The sequence below is a fragment of the Branchiostoma belcheri genome, unplaced genomic scaffold, assembly GCF_001625305.1.
Source record: "Branchiostoma belcheri isolate BF01 breed outbred unplaced genomic scaffold, Haploidv18h27 scaffold22, whole genome shotgun sequence".
NCBI lineage: Eukaryota > Metazoa > Chordata > Leptocardii > Amphioxiformes > Branchiostomatidae > Branchiostoma > Branchiostoma belcheri.
In genome coordinates, this window is record NW_017803713.1 from 2113068 (window position 1) to 2140473 (window position 27406).

General features: G+C 39.9%; 2 protein-coding genes across 15 annotated transcripts in view; one reads left to right on the forward strand and one right to left on the reverse strand.

Moving 5' to 3' along the window:
- Positions 1-6278, reverse strand: part of LOC109470266 — a 23387-nt gene extending 17109 nt beyond the window's left edge. For both annotated transcript variants that reach the window (XM_019769147.1, XM_019769145.1), the window contains exons 1-2: positions 6087-6278; positions 2838-2917 (exon numbers count right to left, since the gene is read on the reverse strand). In XM_019769147.1, coding sequence (XP_019624706.1) covers positions 2838-2839 — 2 coding nt within the window. In that variant the 5' untranslated portion in view covers positions 2840-2917; positions 6087-6278. The remainder of the gene's footprint in view (positions 1-2837; positions 2918-6086) is intronic.
- The window catches only part of LOC109470239 (MAGUK p55 subfamily member 5-like), a 66253-nt gene that overhangs the window by 5153 nt on the left and 33694 nt on the right, over positions 1-27406 (forward strand). For 2 of the 13 annotated variants that reach the window (XM_019769084.1, XM_019769085.1), the window contains exons 2-5: positions 1370-1509; positions 8459-8573; positions 24027-24136; positions 26448-26505. In XM_019769084.1, the coding sequence (XP_019624643.1) occupies positions 1468-1509; positions 8459-8573; positions 24027-24136; positions 26448-26505 (325 nt within the window). In that variant the 5' untranslated portion in view covers positions 1370-1467. Of the gene's footprint in view, positions 1-1369; positions 1510-5576; positions 5852-8458; positions 8574-11348; positions 11594-11621; positions 11799-12081; positions 12188-13939; positions 14006-16892; positions 16930-24026; positions 24137-26447; positions 26506-27406 lie in introns of those variants that run through there. The other 11 variants (XM_019769086.1, XM_019769087.1, XM_019769083.1 and 8 more) reach the window with 10 other exon arrangements.

Consider the following 27406-nt stretch of genomic DNA (forward strand, 5'->3'; position numbering starts at 1 on the left):
GTACTTTAACCAAAACCACCGTCGGGAGGTGGTTTTTGAGGGGTTTTTCCACCGAAAAACCTGGTCTGAACGCTAAGGGTTTATTGAACCGGTTTTTGCGTCATAATTCTGGGGTCACGGGGTCAGCATCCTGGCCGTGTGTGACCTCCAAGCGTTTTTGATCGCGCTGTTTAGACCGTTTCCACTGTTTTTCCACGGTTTCTCTTCATTTTTACGATGGAATCAGCCAACGCAACCTGGTCGGTGGACGAGACGCTCCCGATACGTATTTTTGGAGAGCAGGAGTTGATCGCCGAATTCGAAAAAGCTGGGCGGAGGGCTCTATTGAGGTCTCTACCGAAACAAAAATGTTGGAGGAGCCTAGGAATGGCCGATTAACTGGATATTCGCTGGACAGGGTTTTTGAAAACCCGGTTTTGTAAGTCTGGTGTGAACGCGACGGGTTTTTGCCGGGTTAATTATTTAGCGGTTTCAACCGGTTTATATAAGTCTGGTATGAACAGGGTCTAATAGACATACAGTACTGGGATGTTCCCATATTTTGCTGTAATATACACAGCTTTAAGCAGATACATTTTAGCCCAGTACAATACATGTACGTATGTAGTGGTAAGTCATTTGGAATATTGGTATAGAAAGAATGTTATACTTTGCTGAATCCTATATAGTAGTAATTGCAACACAGGCAACAACCCATGAGAAACAATATGCAAATAGTATGACCCTAATGGCAGTTTAATGACCACTACATTGCTGAGCATCGTGATGAATGGGTTTTGATGTCGGTCACTTCTACATCGTTGAGATTCATAGACAGCTGATGTCATGCAATTGCTGGGAGGAGGCTCTATAGATAGCTGCAGTCAATTTTCTCTTGGTTGGTATTGCCCACTTTTGAAGCAATATTTGATTTAGTTGAAGACTTATTTTTGATTTTATAGATTGGTCAGCTGTGTGGCATTGGCTTATTGTTGAAGTGCTATGAGGAACACCTCTACTGGTTAGTCCAGGACAGTTTATAGGAGGAAACATGCCTGGAGGTACTGTGTTGGTGGGTGCTACTATTGGAAAATGGTAATCTGTGTGGCATGTTCAGGTCAAGTGGAGTGCATCCTTAGTTACATCTAAGGATTTCTAATCCATTTAGATCTGCAATTGGTATTGATCCTACTCTCAACTGATCCTACTCTCAACTATATATATATATATATATACGAGAGAGAGAGAGACACACACACACATAATGATACTGTTGATCATTGCAGTTCTTTAGTTTTTGATATTCAATAGATGACAGTGTCATAACAGGTGAGTGACTTGACCGCGAAATTCGTATGGACTTATGTACTTCAATTTTTTTTGCCCCCAGGTTGCGTTTGCACCATACTGTCACCGGTGTTGTCCAGATGATCCAGTCTTCCTGGAAAAATCTTGAGTTATAAGCACGGAGGAAAGAGAACTTCACCCATGAAGGACAGGGTACTGATTCCAAGAAAGGAGGGCTCTGTGGTAAGTATTAATCAAATCAAAAGGATAGAACAGGGACTTCATATTAAACATACAAGCATTTGATCATACCTTAAAGTGGGAACATCAGACCTTGAAACAAAATATGCATGTATCATGTTTCTCCTGGTGAGCATGGTGGCTGCCTCACAGATGAATGCAGTTCAGAGGATACATGCTAGGTGGCTCACAGACATGCCCCGGCTTTGTATTGGTAAGGCTGGGGCAGCTATGTTGGAATTCCTGAAGTTGTGTTGTTCCATCATTTTGAGAAATGATGGATCAAGATTATCTGAGTCCAAACATATGAAATATTTGAACTCTCATCATAGAAAAACCTCTCAGATTTTTAGAACATCCTGTATTTTGCTCATCCTGTCATAATTCCCCTCTTTCTAAAATGGAAAATTACTGGCAGCTGGAGCCCACCTCTGGCCCTGGCCCCTCTACTCCAGACTGAGGCTCCTCTGAGATGGAAAACAGCTGGAATCTGCAAATAGAAACTTGGCTGTGTGTTTGGTCCAGTTGACCTCCTCAGCCTGCCTGGGAGACAGCCAGATTTGGGTAAATATTTTCAGGCTGGTGCTCACACATCAGAACGTGAGGATGCCTGTGTTTTCTACCCAGATTGGCTGGTTGATAGTTGGCAAAGACAGGGCAAGTTTGGAGATAGTATTGTGCTATTCTAGGAAAAAATTGTGGCTGTACAAATGTTCCTATCTACAATTTTTTCTATCTCTTGGCAGGGAGTCTTGCAACAAGATAACGAACCATTTGCTGGTGCCTCTTCCTATGAAATTGAGCCTTCCATTAAACCCCTTCCACACCCTCATACTCTTGTATATAGGTGTCCTGTCATCAGTGTTGAGGACCATCTTCTCAGCTGCTGAAGAGCATGTATTTAAATGTGGTGCTTTCTGTACGTGACCTTGACAATGAAATGGATAACAACACCACTAGAGTCTCAATGATCCATTGGTTGCCATTTCCCTTTGGTGAATTTTTACATAAATATTGATAGGATTAAAACAGAAGAGAATTACTATAGAATCAAAATAGATGTTTTATGGCATTCCACCAAGGTGTAACTTAACTTCATGTTCATATAGCAAGTGTATGGTCCTTCCAGTAGTGATTTGCCATTGGTGTGAAACATTGATTCGAAAGTAAGTATGACCTGTAATACCAAGCTGTAACTTTATTAGATAGCAGGTGTAAGATATTGCTGGCAGTGTGTACCATTGATTTCTTCCTGTATCGGATCAATAACTCGCTCCATTTACTTTCCGTGAACTGAATTGGAAGAGGAGGAAATCAAAATCAATACTTACATTGGGACCACTTCCAGGTCCTTGTCAGTCTGCCTCAGTCTGGATCAGGCCAATTGTTCCACTTGATGTCTGTAATCCTCCTGGAGTCAAGAGGTGTTGTAAATATTGATTACAGTTGAGGTCATTATTATAGCGATGTCCAACACCTGTTGTAGCCTGGAACAAGCTTCTTTCGGATTTTTGCAAATGAATGGTGCATGCCTAGAACTGATAATGTTATCCTCTGACGTTCCTAGTGGAAGTTACATCAGTTCTGCCGTCTATCATCATAATAGAAATGATATTATATTGCTAAGGAAACTCTGTCCCTATAGGTTTCTCTGTGCATTTCCTTTCAAACTGGCTCAAGTTCAAAAATGGCAAATGGCTCTGCATATTTTGTGCTCAACATTGATTATGATAGCTGCTTCATTCTGGTGAAAGTCGGTTCATGAAGCAGCCACCTGGCTTTTCCAATATCCCTCCTATTGAGGAGTGCCGTCTGGGGTGACGACACTTCAAGAGACTTCAAGGTCATTCCTGTCAAAGAGAAAAAGACCAGAGCTTGAATGTGCTGAGGAGGAGGATCCTTGAGTATGCACCCTTTGTTCCTAAAAGTTGTCCCAGTGAACCATGTCAGCTGTCTGATCCTGGGAGATGTAATTCCTAGCATGTAGCTGAACTGCAAATCATGATAGCTCATGTAACACTGTGTGCATACCTACAGTCAGGGACAGTGATTTCATCATTTTGTGCAAACTTGCTGATAAAGTTTTCCCTTGTTTCTTGAAGGAGCATGGTGGTTTAAGATTTGGTTTTATGGATGGTATGCTCTGAACAAGCCCAATCTGGTCCTATAGGTTTGAGATTGCAGCTGTTTTGATAAGCTACTTTCTAACACATAAACTGTACTTAATTTTTAATAGTTGAATGATTTTGTAGCAATTATGATATTTTGCTGTAGTTTTATGAAAGGGCTCAAAGTGTTGGGCATCTTTGCCCTTCTGTCAGAAGGTTGGCAGCTATTCTAGGATGTCTTCTTTCTGGGGAACATGCCAAAATCAATGACAGTACAGATGTACAAAATTACAGTTGAAAGATTTCAATGATCTCATACCTTTGCCAAATTAAGTTATCCTTTGTTCACTGACAAAATAAATGTTTCTCATTGATTATTTGAATAAGATCCTCATTGCCATCAATTATATCCGGTGGTCATATTCTCCAGCCAATGACACTCTTATCTAACCAAAGAAGGCTATTTCCTCATCAACTTTGCAAACGAGGTCCTGATTTGAATAACTATGCTTAATGATATTCGCCCTCACTTAACTTTCAAATGTGGCAAGTATGATATTCACAGCAGTTACCACTATGAAATTATAGCAATGCAAAGTAGGTGATCATTTACATAATTAATATCAGCTGATGTCCCTGTCATTCTCAATCAGATGTCACATGAAAAATCCTATTGTGTAATGCAGCAGATTTATAGAATTATCTCATTAATTATGCAAATTAGATCCTGGTTAGCATTACGTCTACCAACATAGCAGAAATCATGACGAACTGTCAGAAGGTTCGCAGCCAATCTACAAACTGTCGATTTTTAAAACAAATGCCACTACAGTTTCAGAACAAACTGCTATGGGGCTCAATTGTATGTTGAGCACCATAGCTATCTATTATAAAAAATCCATGACCCTAGCATGTCCAGACCATGAGATATCAAAACAAAAGCAGACCAGACATTCTGCTGCAGTACCATAACAAGCCCCTTGGGAGCCAAAAATCTAATCACAAGGTCTCATCAAGGTCCCATCCAGAGGGAACTGGTACATTGTTTTCGTCGTGACAGCATGTCACTAAAAATTTTGTATGATGGAATCTGATCAATCAGGAGACATGTCAAACCAGCCCATGATCAGATCTATCACCCCATCCCAGTCAACAGTAGCAGCTGCCTCATATATTATCTGCTGCACAGTTGGTCCCAGCCTGTTCCCATCCCCTCTCACTCCCTTGGGACCATAGCAAATCCTATTTCAGACCACATTTATAAGGCTCAGAAAGAACACAAAAATGGGCCTCCCCTGAACTGATGTTATAGTAATGAAAGAAGCCTGTAGAAGGGTAGTAGCATCCTGTGGTAACAGGGCTTCTCCAACAAAATGACTTGTTTGTCAAGTCATAAAGTGGAAAGATGTACTAAGGATGATGAATTATATGAATGAGGGCTAGTGATACCTGAGAGTGAGATACCAATTTATTTTCAATTCACATTTTGTTCCTATTTTTTAAGGGGGAAACCATGTTTCATTGCCTTGGTATAGTTAGAGCTGGTCAGTGTCTTGTTCAGAAGCATCCATCTCCAGCCGACAATGGCATTTTCTGTGCCACACAAAAATGATAATGAATTTCTAAGCCATGTACCTTGCATGTCTGACATTTCACTGGCTTGTCATGATGTGACCTTCCTCATGTCCGGATCAGGAAGTAGAAAGCAGAAACTGTCTCCACACTGCAGCTGAGTTAGAGGGTTTGTCAAGGTTGTTGCCAATAGGTTTTGATAGTTTCTGATTACTAATTGGAATTTGAAGGTTTATTTGTAGAGAAAGACAGGCATGACCAGTCCCTCAAGCCCACCTCCCACCTCACCCCTCACCACCATCTGTACATTGTCACATTTCTGTGGCTGGCTCCACCCCAAACTGGTGTTACTTGGTGCAGCAGCCCACATGCCGGCTTCCCTTCTGGGAAAACACAACCTCCCCTCTGGACTTCACTTCACAACAGCAACAAACTCTTGGTAGGGCCTCTGGTCTGTGGGCCGCTCCCAGCTGGGTTTGGGAAGCTCCCCTGACTAGAGCGGCAGGGTCAACCCTTTTGTGAAGTTTTGTTGTGGATCTGAATGGTGTGACGGTATTAAAACTGACAGAGAAGAGCAGGCTTTGTTTGGAATGGGACGCTAAGCAGCCAGGATGGAGGGGGCTGAAGAGGAAAACTTTTCTGATCCAAATGTCGTGGATCCAGAGGTAGGACTTGGGTTCAACATTAGTGCATTATTGAGATTGTCTGGTATAAGTATACTGTAACTGTTACCAAGCAGAATGGTAACAACCGTAGATACAGGGTCAAACATGGTGTACTAGGATTAGTACTAGGAAGTAAGACAGGAAGGAATTTCTTATCTACAGAGTGGAATTGAATTGAAGCTAATGAAAAATTAATGTTCTTGCTTTCTTGATAGTTTGCGTATGGAGTACTAACCTTCAGTTTGACATTGGGGTGTCATTCAGTGTCAGAGTCCAGTCATGGGTCACCCCAAAATTAGGGTGTGTTTTGGATTAGTTGAGTGGCACAGTGAGGGGAAAGGATGCCTTTATTTTCTCAACAATTTGCTCTGCTCCCTGCAGAGTTGACCTCAATAGGAAATGAATCATTTTCTGCTTGAAGGTAATAAGTGTTTTTATGGACTAATCACAGCTAGGAAAGCTGTCAGGGAATATATAAACACAACACTAGTTTGTTTCTACTAGGTAGTATTTACTGCAATATCTAGATCTAATGTTTACATCTCTATCATATCAGATGCACTGGACTAATGCCAGCCTCAAGTGCACTGCAGCAGAGAATTTGGCTGCTGAATATTTTGAATAGTATCAATAGTGTATGTGCTACTATGCATACTTTTCATGCATGCTGGTGTTATATAAAAGTTATAGATCAAGGCTCTTGACTGAATCGTTTGGCTGTTATTTACAGTCCTTTCCCATCACTTATAATTTTGTATTCTTCTTTTCTTCTTCTTTCATGCTGGCTGTTTTCTGTCTCTCTTTCCCTGATGGGTGTTGACTTTGACCTTGACTCTGCTGGTATGTCACCTTACACATATCTTTCTGCCCATGTCACTCCCGTGCCTCCTGTACTCACTTCTGTAGTGGCTTACCTTCCTAGTTTCATCCCTGGTCACAGTCCTGGCCCAGGACCTGTTGTCCCTCAGTTTTATCCAACATATTTTACAGGTGCCTTTACCCCAACGGCCTTGACGGCAATAACCAGAACTATTTGGTATAACCTCAATGCCTACGGCTTGCTGGTCCTTTGATTGAGGATGGATGCGGGGTTACATCACAGCTGAACACACTAGTGTAGTATTACTGTTATCTAATTATATGAAAGATTCCAGCATTGTCTGACTGTTAAAGTTCAGCCAGGGGTAAATAGCATGTTGAATTTGAGCTGGATTTTTGCATATTGCATTACAGTATTTCAGACTTGCAGACTGCCAGAGGAATGCAGCACATAGCAGTGATGCCAAAGGGAGAAAAATGATCACTGTTGAAGCCTTGTTTCAAATAGCAGGCTGTTGTATGCTTCTGGGCATGTTGGAATGAATGCAACATGACTATACTGCAACAGACAGGGCTGCTGAAGTAATACCTGTCTGCAATGAATGTACTGTTTTGCATGCTGGGATGATCTCACTTTGCTTCCTTGCTTTCCCTGCAGTGATATACTCTGTTCCTTTGTAGAAGCTCTTTACAACACTCTTAATATGGCTCCGCATTTAATTTCCAAGCTTATCATCAAAAATAGTCTCCTGTAATTTTCTCCAAAACTGAATTTGGCCCCACTGATATATTGTCTAAGTTTTGCTCCTTGTACTGCCATTTTGCAAATTTCATCAGAGGCAGTTTGCAGTTGATAACAGCTGAAACAGTCCATAAACAAATCAAAAGATGTTAAATGTTAGATACAGTGTTGAGTGTTTTCCAACAAGTTCAGGGATCTCTGTTTATTATTGTTACAAAATGGTGTCCCAGGATGCACTTATTAGGTACCCTTATCTCAGAGTATCTAATTTCATGATGACCACCAAAAAATAACAGCCTGAAGTCACCCACTTCATTAGCAGCAGATGATGTGCATTAGTACTGTTGGTGTTTTGGAAACCAGGTTTAATTATGTTCAGGCTTGTTGGGCAATCAACCTACTATAGCAAGGGCAGTCTGCTTGTATTTTATGGCAGAAATAAAGACCTTCATTACTGCTTACAGTGTCATACCAGAAAGATTTAATCATACTGTTCCAGGTGACATAACATCTGTGTCCATAATATCACCAGGGTCCATAATATCGCCACCTTGAGAAATAGTGTGCTTAAAGATATTTTTACTGCAACATACCCTAGGTATGTACATTTGATGTGTGAAGGAGTGCATACCAAAAGTATGTTGCAGTAAAAATATCTTTAAGCACACTGTTTTTCAGGGTTGTGATATTATGGATCCTGGTGATATATATAATATGGACACAGATGTTACCTCCAGCAACAAGTTGAAATGCAGGGTGTCCAACACAACTTATGCAATGGCTTTCAGCATTTGAAGTAATCAGGCTTACTGGAATCAGAAAAGAAGCAGTGTGTGTTCACGTCTAAAAACAAATGTTTCTCTATATAGGTAACATAGTTAAGACTTAAACTTTCTTTCCATTACAGAGGTTCTGTACATTCACCCATTTTTCAACTGGAAGGATACTTCAGTCACATTGTTTGCAAACTGACCCAGTTTCAGTTGAAAAGTTAGTGATTGTTGGAAAGAAGGTTTGACCATGACTGGTGTGCTTGTATGTTTCAGGAGATGGAAGTCTCCACGGAGCTGGTCCTCCTGTCCTCCGACAAACGCTTTGGCTTCTCTGTCATGGGCGGAGCTGACGAGGGCTTCTCTCCCAGAGTTGACGAAATCGCTGCAGGTAGGTTGTGTTTACTGCAGTCATTTGCAAGGAAGATGTCTTTTGTACTTTGTTGTAATGTGCTTGTATGGATGTTATGTGCTTTACCCATACATACATGTGTACACATGGAAACTATAATTCCAAACATGGATATTGTGTGTTGGATCTTCCAAACCCCTGGTATAGCAGTGACTAATGCCCATGTGAAAGTCCCTGTGGTAGAGGTTGGCATGCAGTTCTTAGTGACATGCAGGAAGTTTGCTGGAAAGGCTTTGACCTCTCCTCTCATGGAATTCCACAGAATTCTTTTGAAGTGATGATCCTGAATTTCCATGGTAAGAATTATGTAAGTTTCCAGTCTGTTTTCTTATTTGATCTTTGCCGTTGGAAAGTGCCAGTTGGGAATGTGCAGCAGAGAGACTATCTGATACCATCCCTTTTATTTTGTAAAATCTTGCTAGCTTCATTCCTCCCAGTCTTTATAAATGAAATACATGTAGTGTTGATGCTTGTGATAGCGTCCTCTTCACATCTTTTCCAGACCAAGATTTCCAATCAGTAGACTGGAAAAGTCACATTTGGTTGGCATTAAACTTTCCACAGGTCAGGAAAATAATGTGTAGAGCACTGGTTGAAGTTTTTCAATTACTATTCAAGACAGGCAACTGGAATTTTATTCAGTGGTTTTAGTCTCTGTCTGATTTCCAGTTTGTAGGTGATACACATGTACCAGTAGTTAGACCTGAGGAAGATCTGGTCACATTTTTGGAAAGGTATCAAAATTGTTTCCAAGAAATTTTAACTACTACAAGGCACTATTAATTATTGTAAGGGCCTGGGCCTTTTGATATCAAATTTTTATTTTGGAAACTATAGCTACTGAATGTATTTATGGCTGAGCAATGTATTACATTTCTCACCATAGGAAATTGATTTTCTCTAGAATCACTTGCAATCTAAATATATCCCCACCTACATCAAAGCACAATCCTTCCTGTTCCTTCAAAGTCCCGATAACAGGTGGTAAATATCAGGTGAGCAATGTTTGTTTCGGAGCCTTTCATATTAATGTCAAATTTTTCACATCAAGTTTAGAGCAAATGTCAATTGATTATTATTTGTCTGAGTAAGCTGATGCTATTCCAGTCATGAACAACATTCTCAAGGATATACTTTTACTCAGAAACAGGTGATGCCACCTGTGAAAAGTGAGGACTCTGAAGTAATCAGAGATTGAACCCCCCACTTTTTATATTGTTCCATTTTTAAATATGGAAATGTAGCAGGGATTTGATAAAAACACTAAGAATGTGATGCTAGATCTATTTCAATTGATTTATTTAGTTGCAAGATGATTATATTTTGCAAATCCCTACTCTTCATCTGTTTTTAATTTGAGCCATGACCAATGCTAGACTTCAAGGATAGAGTACACCCAGGGAGTCTCTATACCCCAATGGGTTTCTGTTCTGGATCAAGAAGGTTTGATGTTCAATTCTTCCCGCAAGTTTTGCACAATTTACATGTCTGGATGATGGGATTCTTTTGAGAACCCACCTTCTACTAAAATCCTGTCTAGAGTCTATACCTATTTATTAGGTCTCGTCTACACAGCGGTCCTTATAGCTGCTACTAGAAATACTGGTTTAGTCTGAACACTTGCTGTCCTCATTGTCCTGAAATACTAGCCCCTTGTTTATTTGTATAAGGGAATACATTTGTATCAAATGTTTAGTAAACAATCACTTTTTATGGGCATGCTGTACTTACGCAACATTGCTGATTTCGCTGCAAGCTTGTCAGGTAATTGGTTGCAATTTTACTCAAGTGTTCGGTGCTTTGCTGTTTAGCCAAGGCTTTCTGTACATAGGGAAGGTGTGGTATTGTCCTTGAGTGGCTTTTAACCTCAGATTACATAAAAAACACCAGTGTCCTTTGTTGGGGACTCCAGGAGCGTCTGAGGTTTGTATTAGGAGTTCAGCTAAGGATACGATTATAATGGCAGGTGGCTATTAGTATTAAGGGATAAATGTTTAGCTTTAGAAGTTACACAACCTATAGATAGAAACTTTCTGTAGCGAACTCTCTATACATTTTCAAGTGTTCCAATACCTGACACAAGTATATTAAACATCATTACTTTTTGGTTAATAAAGTGTAGTTTTGCTCCCAGCTGTTATGCACTGTGTATTATGTAACTGTAAGATAGATAGTGTCACCTGTTAGCATTAAACTCAGTTGGTAGGTTACTCATTAAATTGATTTATTGAAACTGGTGTGGTTGGGAACATTTTCTCTAGTATGGTGTGGCCTTACTTTGCAAGTTGATTTTTTGTTATCCTCCTGATATTTTTTAACCATCTCCCCACCCTGTGATTCATTTGAGGTTATTCTTTTGTCCTGGCCTTGAAGAAGGCAACATTTCTTCCTCCTCCTCCATGTGCCCAGAGAAACTAGGCCAGCTCAAATCATGTGACCACATCCGATGGTATCCATCTTCTGCCAGAGGGAATACACAGCAGCAAGAAGGCAGAAAAGAAAAGCAAGCATTCTGAATGATAGATTATTTCCACTATATCAGCAGCAAGTTTACAACTTAGAGAAGTGAAGAAGATGGATCAGATGTCATAGATGCATCTAGAACTACAAAAGCGTGGGATTTGTCCTTTGTACACCTATAGTGTACCATTGTACGGCTGTCTCCAGCAACGGCTGCAGCAGTGCATGCTGGGAGTTTGGGCCAGGAAATCAATATGTAGGAATGCAGGTGTCCTTTGACCCTCGGGGAGATTAGAGGTACAAGCTGGGGGTGCTGGTGTGAAAACGATCCATACTCACACCCTAGGAGGTAGAGAACAAAAGGGGATAGCACCAAGCTGGATTTCTCAGCCCCCATCGTCATTAATAATTAATCTGGCAGAGAGTGTGTCAACAAAGCCCTAGTGACTAAACACAAGCGGAGAGGAGGTGGTGACCAAACGAAGGACAAGCTTTCAGCCAATAGGCTGCAGCAGGACAGGACTCCCACTCCTGGCCTGGTAAGTCATGCCTCACCTCTTGCCTATTGTCATGCAAATCGCAGGGGGTGAATAACACTGAGTGGTGAGCCCAGAAAATGGTGGATCTCAATGGCTATGTGATACTTCTGGTTGAAGGCAGTGACAGGAAAATACACCTCTACGGTGAGTGTCTGGAGTGTACCTGTTTGGAATCACCTGTGTGAAGGCCCGGCGGACAGGACAGGTGTGTCTCCCTCAGGTTGTGGTGAAGTTGGTGGAGGGAACAGCTGTGGGTTGATGTAGGGTTGTGAATTGCCCCAGATTGTTGTGGAGCATGTTCATGGAGTGTTATTGATGTTGTGGGGACAAGCTAGTGGCCTGAGGAGGGAGGGGGCAAAGCCAGAGGTCTCCGGAAACAGGTGAGAACCAGGTAAAAGGGAAGCCCCAGGCCCCTCCCTTCCGACAGCTAGCTGTAGTGGGCTCCTGGGTTGTTTATCTACGGTATGCAGGTTGAGACTCTGCTAAGCGTAGCTTCACAGTTGACCTACAACGACCAGGACTGATTCAATCCTGGCAACATGATTTTCCTTTAATGGTGATTACAGTTGGTATAACCTTGTAAAGGGGCAGGAGGTAGGTGCTAATACTTGCTCTTTGTCATTTTGGGGGTGTATTTTGTATGTTAGCGTTCCCTCCTGGGTTGTAAAAGTGCTTATACAAAGCCTTGTTTGCGTCAGGCTTATGTTGAGTAGTTTCTAATTCTGGAACCTGAATTTGTTCAAGAGAATCAGAGTGTTGATCCAATTTTGTTCGTTCTTGTGTATTCCAGAGTTGACTTTAGCATGTTTGATTTGTAGTTTTGTGAAGATTTATAACTTATCACAGGGTATTTTGAAAGATTCAGAAATGGTCAGGTTGGAATGTACGGTGTGTGTTAGTAGTTATTTGATCTTTCTGAGTTTGTTGTATGGACTGTCCCCCAGGTACCAACTTTAATAGGAGGACAGATAACAGTGTTTCTCCACTAATGTACAACTTAGTGGTAAAGGATGTCTGTGTCGCTTGCAGTTTGGGTGGCGGTTACTAGCTAGCCTGGACGCAGCCTGGTGGTTCCCAAAGGTAGCGACAAAGTGCTTGCCCCTGTACTTCTGTAGAACAATATGCGTCATTGTGTTTACTCCTGGTGGGGCTAGACCTAGTCTGCGACAGCTCTTTTGTCATGTATAGAACTAAGCCAATTATTGACAGTTTTTGCCCCATTGTCAGGCTGAGAATTCTGTCTTCAAATAGAAAGTACATGAGGAGAATCTGTAATAGGTTGTAGGAATTGTCTGCACTTCTTCCTTTATAACTATAAGCTTGGATACTTGTTTCCTGTCCCCTCGAATAGGATATCCTACAAATGCATGTTGTTCAAATACCACAACTTTTATGTTGATTGTTCAAAGGAATGTAGAAAAAGATGGTTTATTTTATTAGCTGCTTTATTGTTTGTTTGACCTTTGAGCATATTTAGACCTATAAAATGCCATGTTTTTTCTTCATGTTTGTTGAAATTGTCTTTCAAATACTTTTTACTAAGTAGGTAAAGTGCTCAATTTGACTAAATTTGTAGAATGTGTAAATTGTTGTGGTATCATTACCACCTGTTTCAAGGATACGTTATATTCGGGTTGTATATTGGAAGGCAACAACAGGTAGGCATGCTGGGATTATCTGGTTAGAAATTTTATTTCATATCATGTACGTATTAAATGTCAAGGGCACAGTGTCTAAATGGCCAACTTACAACTTTCTACAGGATGTTTCTCATGTCATTTGAAAAGCATTCTTCCTATTCATTGTGGTGTCACTGTATGTCTGTCACTATGTAAATAGCCACTATGTTTACTGAGATATTTGACTTAGAAGTTTGAAATCACTTGTCTGTTGTAAGTTTGACTTGAGTATTGTATACACATATTCAGGATATGTAAATCTACACAGAACCGGTATTATTTCTGATAAAGGTATGGAATGCCAGTCATGTCGGAAATGTGTTTATATCCCATTCAAGGCATGTGATTGTTGCCTGGGGGTATTGAGGATGTGGTGGATCAGATATTCTACAAGATAGCAGCTAACCTGATGTAATGTAATGACGATAGGTGATATCTATTGGAGGATTGTTGTTGTCTTGTGTTATGTGGTGGTTAGCTCAGTAATTGTACATGAATTTCTCTTAGAAGCAAGCCTGACATACTTATCAAACTAACGTGAAGTTCTGACTATTGGTGATGTCAGTAGGTGACAGAATGATAGGTAGAACTGGCCTGGTTGAGTCATGCCTGGTGGGGAGTGTACAGGTGCATCATACGGAACACTTCCTGTCCTGCTAACACTGTAGGATTCCTGTTCCTGGTGTTGGGTTCAGAGACTCGGCTTCCTCTGCTGATATTGTCTTACAGACAGGTAGGTTTGTACACCTTGTGGATGGGTCTCTACTTTTGGATGATGACAGCAGAAGTTTGGATATCAAAACTCTTTGGTCTTGGAAAGAGTGAGATTGATTACAGTACATGTACGTCATAAATGGGGTATACTGTGTTGATTAAGTTGTAGATAGGAAGTTTCTTACCTATTGTTCATAACAAGGGAAGATCATAATGTGTTTTGTATATACATTATTGTGTCAAAACCTTTGTTATTATGTTTGTCTGAAGTTTTATTGTATTTTGGAAAAAAAATCAACAAAAACTATTGTAATATTATACATGTATATGTACTATATATTGAAGATATTTGTGTATTTTAGTATAAACATACTTAAACATACTTGTTCCAAGTCGAAAGCTCCTTGTTTACTACTATTTGTTATAACAATCATATTTAAAAACAAATTGAATTTTCCTGAATTTTTATATCGTAGCAGCTTTATTTCTAACTTACTGTTGTTACTAGTGTTGTATCATTTATTGGGGTTTGGAATGGTCATTCATTGCAGTCAGTGTGCAAAGTACATGTAATATCACCTTTCCCACATATTCAACGATATATAACCTTGCTGTGACCTTTAAAACATTGCTAATGTTCTTCTGGGTAATACGTCTGTTGATCCTCTTCCCAATGACAATAAAACATTACTTGTGTCACAAGGTCAGTGTATATCCTCACACTAAATCTGCAGATAAGAATCTTACTGCCACAGGATGGGTCTTACTTACGTACATTATGGTTCAGTTATATTGGAAACAAGTCACAAAGTCTGTAGCTTTCATAAAACTCAATCTTTTGAATGAATGATAGGGAGCACATTGACTATGCAATCAGTTTGGATTATGCAGGCTTGAGTTATATTACTCTCAACAGTTTGCATGTTTGAGAGCTGATAATAGATGACCTGTCTTTTCCCTGGAGTACTATAGGCTAGATGGATGTATTTTTGTTACTGAAACATAAGCACAAGGACAATCCTTTTCCTGTAAGAATGTAGTTTTTCCTGTACTGTCCAAAAATAGAGAGGTCTGAAAAGTCTATACATATATATCCTTTTCCATATCCCTTGGAAGGGAGAGGGAAAAATATTGTTTTTTTTATAGATAATGAGCCAATGTTTCAAAGGCGTGTATCAGGTATAATACTGTCACAGTGTTCACCTTTATTCAGCCACTCAATCCACGGCTGTCCTAGTTTTCCCCAACAAAGTGAACAAAGGACCCCCAAACTTGAGGTTAGAGGTGGTGGTGTGTGGATGCCTGTGTACAAGACTGGTCCACTCGTGGGTAGAATTGGGACAGATGTAGGGTGAGTGGTGGTGGTGTGTGGATGCCTGTGTGCCGGACAGGTAACAGGATCCAGCAGCAGGTGTGTTATGCTATGTGAACATGTACACTGGCTGCAGGCCTGGATGGGTAGGCGGAAAACTGCATCCGTCTTAGGTGGAAAACTTTGTAGTGGTAGGAGTAGACTGGTTTCTTTGGCATGAAAAACAGGTACAAACATCTGCTTGGATAAATCATTATACATGTGTTTTGAATAGATTTTCTTTAGAAACTCATTGGATACACATATAAAAGATAGAGCACAATTAAAGTATTCTCGTAATTTGTTTTCAAATGTGAATACATGTGTATATAAACTTGTTTTGTCCTATGTGTGTATTTCTATGTATGTTCTCAGGCCCTCTGCAAAATAGAAGTGCCAGACATTAGAAAAGCACATGAGTACATGTAGTTATGATGGTCCAAACTCCAGAAAATTTTGTTGTTAAAATGTGATTTTTTTGCCTACATTACCTGTTCTCATATAGATCAAATTGATATATATTCTTTATATCAGTGTGACCAGCCTGGCCTACCTGAGGTAGTACCTCCTATATTATGTGTGTTGTGTTTAGACTTCCTAGTGTCTAATTGATGTTGAAATGTTTATCAATTATGTATGTATCTGTACCAACAAGACAGGTGTGATTTATCTTTTCTTTGTGATATGCATTTCATTCTTATATGGAGGGAAGTTAAAAAAAGGTCACCATTTGTTGTGTTCAAAATTCCACCTGCCCCTGTATATGGGAACACCCCTTATCCATATATTTGTGTTTACTTTGATTGTTTGCTTGATTTATGGCGGTCTCCATTAGCAGGAGATTAGAGGCCTTTGTTCTTAATTATTATTGTCTAATTACTTTGTGCAGGGTGGTAGGTAGCACTTGGGTGTAAATGATGTTGAGGGGAAGTTGTTTGAATAGAGTACTATAAGCAGGGGAGGGGTTTGTGTGTAGAAATGTGGGTAGGAGTTGTTTGGCATTGAATGAATTTTGTGTAATCCTTACTAATGTGACTTAGGCAAAGAATTTGTGGCTATTTTTCTCTTACACTGTTTAGATGAAAAGAAATTAATTGTTATTGTGAGCGAGCAAGGGACACTAAAAGTGTGCATAACTGGAACAAGTACATAAATGTATTGCTATATAGAATGGTATGAAACAATGTTTATGGCACTATCCTAGTTCATCCTAAGGATGATTAGCTTTTGCATCATGCTGCTATATCAGTAAAGGGTTGTAAGATTTTATAGGACTCAAAGAAAAAAAAATCCCTTCCAGTTTTGTGATTTGCTTCTGGGGTTAGTTTGCCCAAACAAAGTGAGCTTAATTTAGAGATGATGATCCTGTTTTGATTGCAAATCTATCAGTTATCTACCTCCATGGGGTGATTAATTACAGATGAGCTGAGATGGCAGAGCTGTAGTTTTGGTTGCCATGGTTCTGGAAAGGTCAGGTGGTCAGCTCTCAGCCAGAGTCAGTGTTCTATCTGATAAGTAGGGTGTGTTGACAGGGATGACACACATCTGTCTTGGAGCATGCTACAGAATGATGGGTGTCATTCTTGCCAAAGGTCAGTTGTTAGAAGATACAGTCTACTCTGCATCTGTATCAGTCAACTGGTAGGGCTGCCTCAGTGCCCTTGAGTTATGTCAGGAGATGGATTCTTCACTGCAACTCAAGCATCCAAGATCTGCATCTGTAATTACCGTAGTCAACCACTACTCCCCTTCTACATAACTCAAGGTCTGAAGGCATGCAGTAGTTGCCTGTTATATTAATTGTCCCTCATAACCATGTTTGTGATGTGCTGATGTGCTTTTTCATCCTCAAGTGACGTGATGGGCTTGAAGCATGATGCTTTTTTTATGTATGTCCTACATGTATATCATGCTTCACCTCAATTGAGGTGACACATGATGATTTTTTCATAAAGCTTATAATGCAATGCAACTTTGCTATGGGTCATGTTTTCTGCCAAGCACTTCAGGTCACTTGTGTTGGGTTCTTTTTCCTGCAGAGGTTTGGCTTATTCCTGAAGCTACACTATACACCAGCCACCAAATCCCTACTTTTGGTTCCATAGAATTTGAACCATTATGGCAAAACAGTTTGGTCGCTAACCACTTATGCCACAAAGCTGACAAATTACCTTTAGCCCACACAACAGAAATTGGCAGAAGAAAATTTAGATAACCCGATGATGGCCATTTGAAAAACAAAGTGGTCGCTAGAAGCAATGCAATAAAGGAAATGGCATTAGCAGCATGCTGACTGGCCTCATGGGACATGTAAGCTAATTGTGGAAAGCCACTGGAAAAAATGGTTTGAATCAGTAAAGGTATGGAAGAGAGCTGAGAATATTTTGTGCATTTCTCAGATTGTTCCAAACCTCTTGACTGATTGAGGATTGCTTAATGCTATTTTCTTTCCAGGCTGATCTGTGTCTAATAAGTTGTATTATATGTGATACTACTGATAGGAGAGGATGGACTGCTTCAGCTGACCTTTTGACCTTCACACACAAAAGAGAATATTTTTGTCTTTTCTTGGGGTGGATTAAGGGTAGTATAAGTCATTATTTTTGAATATTGACACAGCCAGTTGGTCTCAGGGAGAAGTGATAAAAACTGCATATTACAAAGATATACAGTCAAACCTGTACTAGCGGTCACCTTGGCATTGCGGTCACCCGGCCATAGCGGTCGGTTTTTGCCGGTCCCTTGAATTTTTCCCATTGACGTAAGCATTAAGAATCGCGTATATAGCGGTCACTGTTCAACGCGGTCAGCGGTCACCCCATTCCGGTCCCGCCGGCTGTCAACACCGCCGATAGCGGTCACGGCTGGCTGGCCGTTACCCGCTAAGCACCACGTACGTAACACCACCCGACCTCGGGCTACGGCCGTTAGGACGTTCAATCAAGCCTTGTGATAATTTTGTGGCCGCTACATTATTAAAATGTGAACTGAAATTAGACTCCAGATGTGTATGAAATAAAGGAAAACTTGATTTTGACACGAAATTTTTGCGGTCGCTCGTGTTGACGTCTTTGATATCTGAAACACCATGCCGTGCGTGCCGCGGTGCTTTCAGTGGACTCGGCGAAGATTGCGGCAATCATCCTTACAAAAAACTTACGAATATCCATATTTGATTTTTGGATTCCTTGAAAAGCATAAATATGTGGCCAACTTCCCTTTTTCACGGGCATAATTCAAGAAATTTGGGCTGAGAAAATGCGTTTCGTGATTTTTCAAAATGGCGCAGGCTGCAACAACAATCAGGTCAATTGGGGTCATCGGAAGACTCCATTGGTTTGGAGGTAGATGTACCGACTTTTATTTAATTTTATAGCATCAAATGGCGTGATTACATTACAAAAATATTTGGAATACATTATTAAAATTAATTTCCATCGTAAACTTAAGTCTGTAGTGAATATTCTACAAAATATGTAAGCCTGAAAGGAGCACTATTTTTGTTGACCACCACATTGGCATAATGGCAGAGGCAGACAACCCACGCCGGAAGAAACCCAAGCCGTAAACAAAGGAAAGTTTTCGCTACGTTTTCATGTTCAAAAATGACCAAAAACGGAAAATAAACGGCAACAGATGAACAATTATTTTGCTGTTAACTAAATGGACAGCATCTTGGTACAAAAAAATCTTGTTTACATGGTTGGAATTCGTTGTGGCGATGTCGGTCATGCGAAGCACTCACCAAAGAACAAAAACATGGCGATGTCATAATTTCTCTTCCACTTTTCGACTTACGGTACTAGTAACGTGGCGATTGCGGAGAAACGATGGCAAAAGCGGAAAGACAGACGTCGAACTTATTCCACAAGGTGGATGTGATTCAACTGACAGCGAGTGAGAAGGAATTATCGGTCGAAGGAGCTTAGATTAAACTTTTAAAGGAGTTTGCAGTCAGAAGAAACATGGCTTGGAGTCGACAGAAACTTTGTTGCTTGATTCGCTTTCAAGTTTTCTGTAGGTAACATCGATGTTACACGTACACAAGAACAGTAAATGGCAACCAGTGATTTTGTATATTTTAGTGGGAAGGTTTCAGTAGATCAACTGAGTATCATGTCGAGTGCATGCAGTTTTGATACATCATTTTTTTTTCAAGCCCACAACTAAAGCAAAAGAACAACAATTGTATTATAACATGTAATGTTACATTTGAAAAGAGACTTACCTGTGCAATGAATGTTTTCATATGTTTGAGAATAAAGACATAAATACATCTTTGTTCAATGGTACTGAAAGCATGTGTCACTTCGGGGGGGGGGGGCAACTAACCGCCATTTCTCTATAGTGGTCACCTGGCCATAGTGGTCAATTTTGGCCAGTCCCTTGAGTGACCACTATAGACAGGTTTGACTGTAAATGCAGTACAGGAAAGTATGCTGTTGGCAGAGCCTATCACTGTCAAAGGATGTTAAAAAACCTCCTTGCACTGTCAAAGTGCTTTTTCCAGTCTTTTTGTAGTACCATATTCATGGGTATAAATGTATCACAGTTATAGAGTCAGAGAGACTGGTAACGTCAGAGCAAATAGGACTCCAACTAGACCAGCAATAGAACAGCATGATTGTGACTTTAGTGGGCCTTTGGCTGACTTAGATGAGCCAAGGTACACAGTGTACCAGTCACATGACCAGCAAGGAATTTCCCACAGATTACCAGAGATAGACACCTTATTTACCTGCAGGATGTCAGGTGTGCCCATCAGCTTGGTTCAGGTAGACAGTACAGGGAAGGTATCTTAGTCCAGTTTAGCTGGACCATCAATAACCATCTCTTCCAAATGTTGCAAAGAAGTAAGCTCTCAAATCAAGCATTAAGAGATTAACTAGCGTCTTGTTTTCATAATTTCTGTGTATAATAAGCCGTACAACTGGCTTTCTACTCATTACTTGTACTTGCAACTAGCAAACAGGCATGAACTTGCAGTAATTTAACTTTCAACATCAGATAACCCAAATCTCCTGCATGCTGGTGGTAATAAGGATAGATTATATGCACTGAACTTGCATGTACATTGATACGTAGAAATCCTATAGCTCTTTTTTACATTTGGACCTGTCATCAATAGTCTACAGTGTACATGTAGCTGTCTGAACTAACTGTATGTCACGGGTCATTAAACAGATTTCCATTCCTTTTCTATAACAAATTGGTACTGATCTTCCACCAATAGAGGATATTATAAAATTGATCCCTTGGATTAGTTTATATGCTGAAGGACCAGTGGGAGTTCATAACATACTTAGATCTATTGTTGCCATCTTTGTAAGGTTTGTCCACATTTCAATGGTGTATGCCCACCTTCCATGAAGTACACATTGGGTTCTGCGGCCCCATCTAGCCTATAGTTCTGTCTGTTAATTTTAATCCAATGCAAGGAGGACAAAAGTTTTGGACAAAAACATTTTTTGGGTTCTCTTGTGTTACATCAATCAAGCCCCATAATTCTCCTACATGTATTCTGTTGAATTTCAACTACAATGTATTTATGTAGATGTTAAGAACGGTCAGCTTCAGATTGTTAAATAATAGTATGACGTAAGTACTCTTTAATAAAAGGGACAGCTTCAATGCTGTGAACTAGAATAGTTATAAGGTGTAAATCATATTTGACAGGAGAGCTGTCAGTAGGTCATATTGAGTTTGTCGTGCAGTGATAATGGCCATAAGTCAGACCGTTATACACAGGTCTAAACGTGCCACAAACATGTATTCTTATCCAACTGGCTAGAAAGGATTTGATTATTCCAGTTTGGCAAAGCTGAAGGGACTTAACACAAAACATGTTTTCGGAACAGAATTGCCAGCTAGTGTTGATGTTTTCTACAAAAAATATAATTGATAGACCATTTGTAATTTGAATAGAGCCACATGAAAGTGAATCTTTGATGGGGACAATTACCAAAAAATGTGGAGGAAGGTTTCTCGAACTTCTGTGCAACTTTACTGATGTTACAAGAAGTGAAGCAGTTGAAATGCAAATTGTATGTTTCTGTTCACCCTGAATGTTCACCCAGAGCTTCTGGAAGTAATCTGTCCATAAGTTGTAATTCTTCATGGGATTAGTTCCTTGGTATTTCAAATGAATTTGTAGAGAATGTTGTGCAGTTAATTCAACCATGGCTGACCTTGCAGAATAGCACCTGTTCTCATATTGGCAAGTTCTTTTCTCATGTTAGGCATTGGGATGATGCATTGTTGGAAAATTAGTTCTCATTACCTCTGCTACAAAGAAATTTTAGTTTCGACCATCTTTGTGTGTTGGAAAGGGTTTTTCAATTTTGTTTTTATGTGTGAATGTGGACATGGCATGGATTGCAAGGAAGAAATCTGAATCATTATGTTAGAAAGATCTTTCCAACTGGTATCTGTTTGATATTTTGCACAACTGCCAACTGTGTACCCACAAGGTTCCCCTAAGGTGTTTTCTGATACATGATGCCAGTTAGCATGAATTATCGTCTGGTGGGTCAGATGTTAAAGGTCAGCTTATTTCAGTCTGACAGGTGGTCAGTAGGTCATTGGTGACCACATGGAGGGTGTCAAAGGGGTTAGTTTTTGTTGGAAAAAGGGAGAAAGATGGCAACACTGATGGTAAAGAGGGGAAATACAACTCTTTCTAAATTGGAAATTGTCATCACTGTTCTGAGGAGTTAAGATTAATTATGAATCATCATTCTAACTTGACTAGCCTTCTCGCCATAATGATCCATATCCTTGTATTTATATGTCAATAATGTAAAGGAGAGATTGGCCAAATATAGGGCTGTGTTTATCAGGGTTCTGTATTAAAGGATATAAAAAGAAAAGCTTAATCAACGAAGACTAATCTTGCCATTCCTGCTAATTGTTCCTTCCTGCAACATGTGAGAGATACTTCCTGGACTAATGGTGCTCTATCATCACTGCTTACTCTACTGGAGTCAGAAATCTTCCCTTAGACAAGACCTAAACACAATCAGAGCATAGCAGGGAGTTCTGATCGTGGATTAGATGCCATGGGAGGGCAGAGATCAGTGTTGGAATGTGGGTGGGTGGACCAGCTCCAAACACATCACTGTAGAGGACCAGGCAGCAGGACATGTCTCCTTGTTTACTTTGGGGTGTGTCCTACATGCAAATGACTCCAAGGTCAACACCCTTGAAGTGAACATAGGTTCTCTTAAGTTTATGCTATGGAGAGCCTTTTCAAGCTATGCTTATGCCAAAAAATCCAAATTGTGTCACAATACTTTTTTCCTTGTCCTCTAAATGATATGTTTCTATAACTTTGTAAAATATATTTTCAGGCCTTGACCTTTTCTCGTGACATTTCAATACAATGGTTGTTTACTCCCTGATTTTCCTCCAAGATGAGAATAATTGGCACCCCAGGAAGTGATAATCTGGTAACAGGGTCCTTCTAATTTTCCTCAAACAGGTGCTAATGGGACAGCAGCAGGGAGCAGTAAACATGGCTGCTGAGCAGGCTCTTGTAGGCTGGGTTTATTCAAGCAGATGGTGGGAGGGAAGAAAGTAACGTTTACTAACTGATCACCTCATATTTCTCATACCCCCTCCATCAAACAGTCAGAAGTATAAGAAAAGCTGAAATGTTAGCAATATAACCACAAAATGAGGTTTGGATTACATTCCTGCTCCTACTACCGTAGTATTTTATCATCAGGAACAGGTGCATGTCAGGGATTAGTTTTGAGGCAGTGAGTGTTTATCTCGGGAAAATCATTTTACCAAATCTCCAGTCTCACAAGCTGGATGAGTAGTGATGTACTGTATACTGATACAGCAGGCAGGTCTGAGTTGTTGTGGAAGGTAAAATAGCTGTATTGTTGTGGGAGGAAATTTTTGTAGCTCACTGCCCTGTTTTGGTGAATAGTCAGGGTCAGTGGGTGGTTGGGTGTTGTCTCTTGCACATCTGCTACTTTTGGATGTTGTTTTTTCTCCAAAAAAGAAGCCAGAAAGATACTGGGTAGCTGGGTAGTGGTGTTTTCTTGGGGTATGTCCAAGACCACAGAAAGTGCCTCTGACCTCAGCTGCTACACGACTCCCAAGTTCAATGTACACAATGATTGAAAAGGTCTTCCAGCCAAATAATAGGTTGCTACAACTGTTCCTTTGAAAGTGGTCCTACTGAGAAATTAACGAGTGGCTTATCCATGCCTCATCCCCCTCCAGGGGGCACTTGCTTTGTGATTTTCCTCCTGTTGGAACAGAGATATTTTAAGTAGTTGGGAATTATAGGCCTGGTCCTTTGGAATATTTCTTTCATTGTTAAGTGTTCGTACTTAGAGTGTCAGAGGTTGTTGAAGTGCCAAGCACTGGGATGTGGGGAAAATTTGATCATGTTGAATGGTGGTAGGGCTATGGATTCAGGACTTTTTAGTGTTGGTTATTCCTGTATATAAATGTATTAATTTTTTATTCATGCATGCCAATACTTTATATGTATATATTAAGTTGTAAGTTATGTAAATGTTGAGATGTTACAGTACAGCTAGAACAATAAGATGTGTATTACATATTGCAATCTAAGCAAACAAGTGGCTTTCATTTTCATACTTTGATGGAGAAGTAAAACAGCCAGTGTCCTTTGACCCCTGAGTGACCTTTGCCCTGTTTGTTTCTTCAGGTTCCCCAGCTGACCGTGCAGATCTAGAAGTCGGGGACGAGATTCTTGAGGTGAACGGGGAGTCTTTGGAGAATGCCACACACTCGGAGATAATCGCCCACATTCACAAGGTGAGAAGGTTTATCAGGTTGTTTTGTGAAGAACCATAGAGGAGTACTAGTATGTCAGCATATCAACGATGATAAGGAACCACCAAAGTTAGAAGACAAGAACTGTCTTTCCAACACAACAGGACTGAGTGAGGTCTAGCACAAAGTCCACTTGGTTTTCAATGGAAATTTTGCTGTATAAAAAGTAGTAAAACATAGTAACACATAGGTTCTTGTTCAGTGATTTAAGTTTTCCCACAAAATCCTACCTACTAAGAAGTAAGGTGACATAAAATCAAACCAACCAGGAGATATCCAATTTCCTACAGCAAATCATTAGCAGGAAAAGTACAAGCTTTTCACAAAAGTAGATTTTACATGTTGTATATATATACAAAGTAATGTCAAAGAAATGAGCAGTTGAAGAACTGTACAAAAGTAAGAATAAACACTCCAGATCAAGCCAGATCAAATCAGGTACAAAGTCCAAGGTAAACAAATATGCCAGGCAGAAGTAAGATGCATGGGTGCAACTTCATCAGTAATGAATTAAACCCGGATTAGTTAGACGGAAATAGTTTGGCTGTCACCTTTTAGTTCAATACCATGCTCCTTCTCTGAGAAGAGCTTTCTATTGCATATGTTTGCAACTTCTGACATAGATACCCATTTATCAAATAGTAGGACGTTGAACTGGTTGTACTTGACTGTGCCACACTTAGTCTGTGCAGGTGGATGTTGTTTGGAGGGCCCTTATTGATATGTCTGCTTCGCTTTCCAGAATTTTTTAGTGAAGCAGTGGATACTGAGATGTGCTTTTGGCACACATTGTATATATATTGACACAAGGCTCTTTGACTTGGTAACAAGAACCAAAAATTCCAGGAGAAAAGTGGTAATCAATTATCTGTCAGGCTAGTAGGTAGATCATTCCAAGGATGTGATAAAATTGTATTTCATTAGCGTGTGTGCCCACCTGTGTCAGTCTGGGTTCATTATTTATTGATTGCCGTGAGATGACTCCCTAATGCGTCTGTGCTGTAGCCCTTCGTGTCAAGACAACCATCAGTCTAACTTAGCGGCTTTCCTCACATCTAGGCAGACTTACAACTCCCTCTAGGCTGTGTGATCATCACGCTAAGGTCAAAAAGTTATGTGTAAGGTGGGAGGCTGCAAATGTCATATCCATCCTTGTAATTTAGCTGTCAAAATCCTGCAAGTAAGGAACAGTAGCAGATATAACATAAATGTACTATGTTATATTGCCTCTTGGTGAAAGAAAATCTTGCATACTGTAAAACAAGAGATCTCCAAAACTACAGACTGCTGCCATTTCTTAGGTTACAGTTGGGTTATAGTTTTTTCTAGGGCGCTTCTGATTGGTCCAGACATGGGTAAGGGGTTTGAAACAACTGTAATCACATGTATATTGATAATTTTAGTTTTCCAGATGAAGAGAATGTACTGAATGCCAATTTACAATCCTCTGTTTGGCCTCCTGGGCAAATCCCCTGATACTGAAGTCGTGATTTCCTTCCTGCTAAGTCACCTGTTGTAGCATGTTAGGTTGGGCCCTCTGAAACACCAGAGTGGCTACAGATATTACACACAATCCCGGTGCATTATAGTTCCTTCATGCACCATGTAAGCCCTTTTCCCTGAGGCGGTAAAGTGCTACACCCTTTTCTTGATCCACTAAACTCTGGCACAGAAAACAATTACTTTCATCGTTAATCCGGGGTAGGAAGTCAAAGCAGTGGAACAAACTTTCCCTTGAAACGCTGAGCAGTTTCATTAGTCTATACAAATCCCACAAATTTGGGAATACTGGGTGCTTTTTGCACAATGATGGTGTGGATTTCACTTTCCCATGGGTGGCCTTTCAAAGGCAGCTTTGTTTCTTACATGCTATATAATCAGAGGCTGAAAGTTCTATATGATCATAGTGCATTTCTAAAATGTCAGTTTATTCCACTGTTGTTATTAAGCAATACGGATACTCAGTGTCTAGTTGTATTTGTAGCCTTGATGGCCTGTACTAGGAAAAACAGACAGTGAAAATTAAACAATAACTTCACGACCATGTTTTATTTTTGTCATCTTTAGTTACAATGCAAACATCCATATTTTAACTGGAAGAAGTCCTAACTGCTGTTTTGTCTGTAAATATCCATAAAGGTTAACTCGACAGGATGTCTTTTGTCCTGGAACATACATATCTTCCTTCTTTTCTCTTTTTCTTCCTGTAAAGAAGGAAATGACGATGCTTTTTCGTTAAAATTGTGTCTGCTACATGCTGAATGACTGATGAGGTATTTTTTTTTTGTTTCAGTGCATAAAATCTAGAACGATATGTCTGCGTGTCAAGAGGCGCAACGGACTTCCACCTGGTAAGAACTCATGTAGGCTGTAGACTTAAAGGCAGAATACTGTCATGACATCATATACCTTCTTATAGTCAGAATAGTCAGATAGTATTTGAAGGCATCTTTGCTAATTTGATCAATATTGAATCTTCGTATCTTGTTGGCATCCGTCTGCCATTCTCACTCACTATCCTGGTCATTCTATGTAGATATAATGCTGTACATAGCATCCTTTATTTTCTGTAGAACTCTTAATATCCACTTTGAAAACCTACTGTATATGAACTAAAAAAATAGGCAGGAGAATTCAGTGTTGTCATTTGTGTACTATTTATACAATCTTTAGATTCTAATTCAATTTCTCATTACCTCTTGGGCAAAGGTTAAATGTTATGTTTGGTCACATCTGGTCCATACAGCCTTGGTTTAGAATTTATTTAGTGTCTATTATCAGTGAAGAGATGAAAGCTCCTTCCTGTAGGTATTGTTAGTCTTGGTAAGGATCTATATCTTATCTCCATTGAGATTTTTGTTGGTATTTTGCGTGGGTTTGAATAAAAACAACACCTGCAAGACTGCAGAAGTGCTGAATAAGCAGAAACTGGTGTTGCTAATGCTGCATATCAGTACAGAGATAACCAGTTCTGGTGGCAGTACATGGAAAAAGCTTGCATATTGTCCTTGTTACGAAGGAATAATGACAGTTTTCATATATCTATCAGGATAAATGACACTTGCAGTCTACGAGGAGGCTAAATGTTTTTAATAATTCACTTACTAGTATACTAGTATAATACATTTGGAATAACAGAAGTATTTTTCTACCGGATAGCCACTGGTAGCAGGCAAAGAAAATTGTGAACTTGTCAACCCTCAATTGGTGATGAAAGATAGGTCTATTGGTTACTTTGTCTGACACTGTATC